The 7,929-nt window shown below is 43.7% G+C and overlaps 1 protein-coding gene and 1 non-coding gene across 2 annotated transcripts; one reads left to right on the forward strand and one right to left on the reverse strand.

The window, feature by feature from the left end:
• Positions 1-1,212: 1,212 nt before the first annotated feature.
• Positions 1,213-2,593, reverse strand: SST (somatostatin). The gene is made up of 2 exons (XM_060149269.1): positions 2,409-2,593; positions 1,213-1,558 (listed from the first exon to the last, which is right to left on the reverse strand). The coding sequence occupies exons 1-2, from the start codon at positions 2,544-2,546 to the stop codon at positions 1,346-1,348; spliced, it is 351 nt and encodes a 116-aa protein (XP_060005252.1). The 5' UTR covers positions 2,547-2,593; the 3' UTR covers positions 1,213-1,345.
• Positions 2,594-4,874: 2,281 nt separating this feature from the next.
• On the forward strand, positions 4,875-4,981 carry LOC132521440 (U6 spliceosomal RNA). The gene has a single exon (XR_009540887.1). It is a non-coding gene; the product is annotated as a U6 spliceosomal RNA (small nuclear RNA).
• Positions 4,982-7,929: the final 2,948 nt, after the last annotated feature.

A 7,929-nucleotide genomic window follows, 5' to 3' on the forward strand; every position in this document is an offset into this window, starting at 1 on the left:
TCTTATTCAGAAATACAGTTGATAGTTAAAATGCACATCTCCAAAGGGACACCTTTTTAAGGTCTCTGTGAATTAAATTAGCAATGTTTTTATCTCTGTCTTGAGCAGTACCACTTAGTATGTTATTACAGTACTAATAATAATAGCCAGCAGGTACAATTTTATTATTGTTTGCATTTTTATTTGACTCTCACTTTGATAAAATCAAAAGAAGTCTTGAGATATCTCCTTCTGTTATTCTGCAATTATGATATTGTACTCTGATACCTTCAATAGTGTTGCATTCACTGAGGTGACCCAACACACATGTTTCTTGCAACCCATAGCTCTCATGTTGGAATCTTATAATTAAGTTGGTATTTCCCCCTGAGGAAAAAAATTTAGGAGCTTACTTTTTTTTTTTTTTTTTTTTTTTTTGCCGTTCATGGGCCTCTCGCTGTTGTGGTCTCTCCCGTTGCGGAGCACAGGCTCCGGACGTGCAGGCTCATCGGCCATGGCTCACGGGCCCAGCCGCTCCACGGCATGCGGGATCCTCCTGGACCGGGGCACAAACCCATGTCCCCTGCATCGGCAGGTGGACTCTCAACCACTGCGCCACCAGGGAAGCCCAGGAGCTTACTTTTAAAACAGAAGCAGTCATTTAACCTTGTTCAATTACAGAGAGGATTGTCAAAGAAGATATTAAAGCAATGTTCTTCTCTAGATAAATGTTCACAAACTATAAACACATCTTAAAAGCTCAGAACTTTATTTTAGCTATTTAAGCCAGCTTCTTTCCTCCAACTTCTAAGTGATTTTTCCCTTCTATTTTTTATATATCATTTATTTTACATATCAGCCTGGTGGTTAGTTGGACATTTCAGCCTGCCTACCCATTAATACTAATACTCATTTCAACATATAATTTTAAGTGTATTTAAAATGTAATTGATGTTTGTGGCAGCCCCTTCCAATAACTACTGCTGGATTAAAACTAGAATTCATAGAGTTAATTGAGATTATTTATGTTTATAATAACCCAAACTATCTGGGTTACCATTTAACACATAACTTTTATTACCACAGGGAATTTTAAACAGTATGTCTGTGAGATTTGGAGTGCCTATCTCAAAGAACTTGGCTGAAATCACAAATGAAGTTAATCATATAGCATTGAACACAAAGGTTGAACTCAATAAGAAACCAAAATCCTTTTTTCATAATTTCACCATAATTTTATTTTGTATTTACAGTCTTCAACTCCTAATGCAAGGGTCTTACTGAGGACTGGGGGTATTAGGGAGGAGAGACGGGGTTTGGAGGAGAGGAATCAGAGGTCTTATACGGACAACAATAATCAATAGAGTTAACAGGATGTGAAAGTCTTCCAGAAGAAATTCTTGCAGCCAGCTTTGCGTTCTCGGGGTGCCATGGCCGGGTTCGAGTTAGCGGATCTCTGCAGCTCCAGCCTCATTTCATCCTGTTCAGCAGCCTGGGACAGATCTTCAGGCTCCAGGGCATCGTTCTCTGTCTGGTTGGGTTCAGAGAGCAGCTCTGCCAAGAAGTACTTGGCCAATTCCTGCACGGGGTGGAAGGAAGAGCGAAAGAGAGAGAGAGAGAGAGAGGATAAGAATGAGGACGGTGGAGAAGAAGACATGGAAAAGCCGGCTTGAAAAACAGATTTAACCACACCCAAACCCCAATGTTCACAGCTGTGCAATTTTTTTTCACACTTAAAATTGGTTAAGGATATAAAAACAAGGGCTGTTGTTATAATCACCAAGTACACAAAGAAGCTTTAAAAACTCAAATGTTTCTGCAAGTTTTCTGCTTCTGTAGGTTTAAAATACACACATAGAAAGAAATAGATCGTTAGTTTTTCAACAGGAGCCAACAGTTTGTTTAACTCAATTTCCATATCATGAGCTACAGACTAGAATTGTTCTTACCATTTTTACTAAGTCAGCTGTGGAGAACGAGACCTTTCACAATCGTAAACATATTGTGTTCTGGCTGTAAAGTGCCAGTGAGCCCCCAACCCCGCTGCATGGGAGGGAGGTGGTGCTTAGGACAGTAGCAGCTTCGGAGGTCCGTGCTTTCAGCACCTGGGTCAGCACATCCCGCGGTCAGCACCGGGGATCGATGCCATCATCCCTTCGAGCTCAGTTACCAAGGTCTTGGAATTTTCTTGAATGCTAAAGAACTCACCTGAACAGTGACCTACTGCGCTGATCAGGGGAAACAAAGAGGTAATAAGGGATTCTGGACTTTGAAAGTTTTCCTGTGAGCTTTGGTAGCTAAAGGACCCAGAAAAGCACCGGCACTCTTTGAGAGCACCTCTTAAATTCACCCAAGGGATCAGAGGCAAGGCTAGGGAAGGTTGAGAGGTTCTGGAGAGGGGAAAGAAGACGTCGAGGGAGTCTCCTTACCTGCTTCCCAGCGGCAGCAGCCAGGGATTTCTGCAGAAACTGACGGAGTCGGGGATCTGAGGGCGCGCCGGTGACACCGCCCAGAGCCAGAACTATGGAGAGCGCGGCCAGCGCGCACTGGAGACGGCAGGACAGCATCTCGGCGGCGCCGGAGAAGCCGAGCTAGAGTGCGGTTGGTCAAACTCTAGGAGCTGATCGCAGGCAGCAGCAACGGCTCTGAACCTCGCGACTCCTAAAGCGGCTTGTATGCTCTCCTCCGTCTCCCCCTTTTTAAACTCTCTCTCTGACGTCAGACTAGGAGGCGCCCCCAGATCTCACCAGCGCTTTTACGCACCATTACCCTCGTGAAATCAATCACAGAAGTGAGAGGAGGGTACACAATCAAAAGTGGCTTATTTAAAAAAATTAAATCCTGCACAGGCACAAGCACACACGATCCCACACGTCACACCATCTACACAATCTTTTTATAGTCACTCAGTGCTACACACATACACATTCTATAATTTCACTCACACATGTGCACACTTAATTACACACACTCAAACACTCAGCCCCTGGAGAAGCAAATGCACTATCACACTCAGCCGCATACACATAAATGTACCCAGACAATTCTATCCATCATCATGCTCAAACATTTTAGGAGAACCAACTGCAAAAGTATATGAGTGTGACAAGTGGAGATGGTTACAAGTATTCTTTGTGACAGTGAATGTCATAAGCATTCCTCTAAGAACAGATTTGAAAATGGAGTGTGGATTTTAGAAAGACCAAGTCACCTTTCTCCATTAACTCTGTAAAGAGTCTTGTAGATTAAGATGTAATGGGGCCCTAAAAGAACTCCACTTTTCCTTATAATGGAAGAGTACCTTCAACTCACCCTCCATCCCTCTTTCTCAGCGGCAGAGACACTTGTAGTCTGCTTGCCATTCGACTGTGACAAAAAATGCTAAAGGAAAAAAAAGTCAGATTGACTTCATCTTGGTGCTAGAAACTTGGAACTAGAAAGAAATCTCAGAAAACATCTACTAAACTTCAGAGTTTGAGTCACTGAGCCTAGAAATGGGCAGTGAAATTCTCTGGCTCACATAGTACACAGTTGGAGCAAGGACCAGATCTCCACATTCCAAACTAGGATTCTTTTCACTCAACTCTGAGTTTTCTGATGGATTCCTGGCTAGTTGTAGCCATTTTAGGTCAGGGACTCCCAGTGTGGACATACAGAAGTTCAGGAATCCCTTGAATGTAAGTGACCATTATTGTAAGCCTCTGTGTGAAGAAAGCGTCAAGAGTGCTCCCCTACTCCCCACACAAATAAAAAGGAAGTTTGAGACATGCTGTTGTGGAATTCTGGTTGTGGTCTAGTTAGATGTTTGCTGTCCTGATCAGAGCTCTGGTAGCTTTTCCTTTGCTTTTTTTTCCCCCAGAATAATTCCTTATCAAGGAATGGCCAGCTAACGTCCTGGCACGGACCAGATGATCCCTGCAGGCTCTTCAAGGGCTGGCATTTTATAAGCTTCAAGTTCATAAGAGCTGAAAAAAATTCCTGTATCTTCAGAAACCAAGTGAAGCAGAGAACTTGACTAATCCTGTCACCAGCCAGGCATCACATATGTATTCTCAATACTTAGACCAAGACCACAGTGTTGAGAGGCAGGAGGGGTTGGGAGGTGTCCTGAATGGCTTGAATAATTGTCACCTTTTCTTTTTGTGTCTGTAAGCTAGAGCAATAAGAGAAGGCACAGCAAGGAGTGTTAAAGCTTCCGGGGCTTGGTGAGTCCAGACAAGGCTTAGAACAAGTAAGGCATTAAAAAGTCACTCACATGTGTTGGAATAGTCTGGGAGAGCAATGGATCTCAGACTGCAGAACACAATGCATGTTATTTTCTCTATATATCCTGGAACCCTCCTAGGCCTCTAGCTGCGGGTTCAGAGTCTAGTTATGTCAACCCAACTGTCCCAAGGCACCCTCAAATGATCTCACATCTCTTCCACTCAAGGCTTGCCCTTGGCAGCCCCATTGAGTAGAGAAGAATTTTCCTAAAACAGGAGCGAGCCAAAGAACAAATAGTAGCCCCTCCGTCTTGCTCTATTCTACTTCTCTCCCCAGGTGCCTGCTCCTCTCCTTCCACATCTTTATCCTCATTTTTCCTCTTTCTTCTTTCCCAAACCTCTCTCTGAATTTCTCTCTCCAAATCTTCCTTATTCAATCCCCTATTTACTTTCTTTCCCCACTCCCTATCCTCAATCCTCTCTGTTGTACTTCCCTCTCCCCAGTCATTTTCTGACTTTGGTCTGGTTCTATCTGGCTTCCTTCTGCCTTCTTTGCACATCTCCCTCCCTTCCCATTCTGTCTACCCAATATCTATCCCAGTCTCTCCCTTTAGTCTCTTCCTCTCTTAAGCCCCTCCTTCCATTACTCCCTCTTTCCTTCTCAGCTATTTCTCATAAAAAATATTCATGGTGCTCGCTTCAGCAGCACATATACTAAAATTGGAACGACACAGAGAAGATTAGCATGGCCCCTGAGCAAGGATGACACAGAAAGTCTTGAAGCGTTCCATATTTTTCAGGAACAAAGAAAATGCAACATACAATGCAATATCAGAACTTACAAGGAAAACATTTCAGTTCAGTCAGTCTATTTCAGTCTAATTTATATACAGTAAAATGCAAAGGTCTTAAGTGTACAGTTCAGTGAGACTTGACACCCCTATAAACCTATGAAGCCAACGTGCGAATGAAGATATAGAATATTTCATCACCTTCAAAGTTTCTGAGTGCCCCGTTTCAGTCCATTTCTCCTCAAGAGGCAAGTACTCTTCTGATGTCTCTCATGATAAGTTAGTTGTGACTGTTTCTGAACTTTATGTAAATGGAATGATTTGGTATTTAAAAAAAATACTCATGATCTTTAGCTGTTTAAGTACCTACCTGGGAATAGTAAGTCTGGGTGGCTTCCCTCGTACCTTTGCTGAAGTGCTGAAGCTGTGGATGAGATGACTTCTGGGCTTTTTGTTCTGTTTAGTTTTATAATCCTCAAATTGCTAGGAGTCTAGGAGCCACTTAAGAAAGAAAGAAGAACAAAAGGGGACACAAATTCTTCCTTAAGCCCCCTCCCCATGGCCAAGTTTTGCATAAAGTTTGATTTAGCACAAAGACACTTGAAACTTCCCCAACCTGAGCTTTGCAGCCGACCCCCAGGGTCTTGCTTCCAAGTCCCAAAGGCTGGAGGGGGGCAGGGGGGCGCTGTCTGTGGTTGTACTGGGGACCCTATTTCCCAGACCTTGGTCACTAAGAATGATAGACCCCATCCTTGTGCAGCCTTCTGTGGTTCACAAAGTATTTTATCATCCAGTACGACAGGGTGTGCTAGCCCCATCTCACAGAGGAGGAAATTGAGTCCCTGAGAGCACAGCTGCCTCTGCCTTGCACAAGGCCACGCAGGCAGGAAGTGGCAAGGTTGAGGGAGGCTACTGATCAGTTTAGCAACTTTCCTCCTCCCCTGACTCAGGGATGCCGGAGACACCTCCTGGCTGAGCAGTCTACAGCCAGGACGCAAGGGCCTCGAGGGGGCATCTAGGCCCCTTTCATGTGCTGCTCTCCAACCGGGATATGATTTCCCACCTCCCTGTGAAATGTACATTTGGGGGTGACTACCTGCCAATATGAGGAGCAAAAACTCATTTTAGTAAGAGACAATAAAATCTATGAGTTATCAGGTGTTCGATATTAAGCAGTGCAGGGAAGCAGAAAGTAACTGTATTTGGAGTCCAGAGACATGGGTTCTAGTTCTGGTTCTGCCACAGTCCAGCTGGGGGCTTCCTCTCTGGGCCTTAGTTTCTTCATCTGCAAAATAAAAGGCTTGATAGGCAAACTTTGTGGTTCTTTCCAGCCCTGATCATCAACAAGCTTGACTTTGAGAAGACAAAGGGGCAAAGTAGAGCACACTGTGATGTTAAAATGCTGTTTCTCAAATTGAGAACTTTATATTGGAAAAGAACCTGGCTTTTATGTAATATGAGGGAGGAAGCCGGATGCAATGGGTATTTCGCAGGCCTATTAGAAGGAAAATTTGCTCTTGCATCTTGCTTCTGGTGCTGACCTGCCCTCCCACCTGGACCTCAGTCTCTCCACCTGTAAAATTGATTCACTCAAATTCTTTCTACAAATAAGTACTGAGAATCTGCACTGCTTGAGAGGTTCATAATATAGTAGTGAACTAGATAGACAAAGTCCTAGTGAGAAAGACAAACAATAAACACATCAATTAATTAATTATGTTCAAGTTGCTAAGAATTAACACAAGGTATAAAGCATGATGACTAGGAGAAAACCCTCCTGAGGAGGAACCATTTGAGCAGAGACCTGAATGAGGTGAGGGAGCTAGACATGCAAATATCTGAATAAAGATATTTCCTTGTCAGGTGGAAAGACAATCTGTTCAAAGGCCCTGAGGTAGAAGCATGCTTGGTACATTCAAACATCAGAAACAAGGCAAGGGAACTCGAACAGAGCGGGTGGATCAGAGAGGGCTGGGAGATGAGACCAGCAAGGCAGACAGGGGCCAGATCACGTAGAGCCTTGAAGACCATGGTAAGAAGACCACTGGAGGATTTTGAGCAAGGGATTGACCTGATTTGATTGTTTTAAATCAATGCCTTCTGCTAAAGTGGAGAGTTAACTGTAAGAGAGCAGCAGAGTCAGGAAGATAACTTAGGAGTCTAAGAACCATTTAAGAGCAAAGAAGAGCCAGGATGGAAGGGACACATTCTCCCTTAAATACCCAAGCTGGCTGGCTTGGCATAAAGGCATCTCATACCTCCAACCCGAGACTACTGTAGCCAACTCCCAAGACCTGTTTCCATGGATGGGAAGGTGGTTTGTGCTTGTTTGGGGGACCTTATTCCCCAGACTAGTTCAGGCAAGAGAAGATGGTATTTGGGCAAGAGTGACAGCTATGAAGGAGCTGAGGACTGGTTAGGTTTGAAGTTTATTTTGAAGTACAGTTGACAAGACATGCTAATGGTTTGCTTGGATCTCAAGTTAAGGAAATGAGAAGAACAATTGGTAACAAGTGATCTAGACATTCCCTAAAATGCTTTCAAGTTCCACAAATTTCTGAGAGAGCAGGAAGTGGATTTCTGACAAAAACTTCTCTTGGACATTTTGTAAGTGAAAAACCATTTTACTTCCAAGCCAGAATAAAGTGAGAATTATAGGCAGTGGGGAAAAGCAACATGGTATAGTATAAAAAGCTCTGGCCTGGATGTCTGAGGCCCTAGACTTAAGTCCTCAGTTTTCTCTTGCTTAAGATGGGCCTGATAATCCTTGCTTTTGCTATAATATGATTTAAGAACCAGGTCAGACAGTGTAAGTGTAAGTGAAAGTGCTTGGTTATCCATAAAACATGATGAAAAGATAAAGTTCTGTTTTTGTTGTTGCTGCCCAGAGGGAGGCCGTCAGCCAGCGCCTGGGGTGATATTCAATGAGCCAACTTCTGGAAGCTAAAGTGTCC

Source organism: Lagenorhynchus albirostris, chromosome 5 (assembly GCF_949774975.1).
Source record: "Lagenorhynchus albirostris chromosome 5, mLagAlb1.1, whole genome shotgun sequence".
Taxonomy (NCBI): Eukaryota; Metazoa; Chordata; class Mammalia; order Artiodactyla; family Delphinidae; genus Lagenorhynchus; species Lagenorhynchus albirostris.

Excerpts from the sequence above, each read along its gene's own strand:
- SST (XM_060149269.1), bottom strand. The coding sequence starts at position 2,546 with ATGCTGTCCTGCCGTCTCCAGTGCGCGCTGGCCGCGCTCTCCATAGTT. Across the intron at positions 1,559-2,408 it reads CTGCTGCCGCTGGGAAGCAG|GAATTGGCCAAGTACTTCTT; the intron begins GTAAGGAGACTC and ends CACCCCGTGCAG.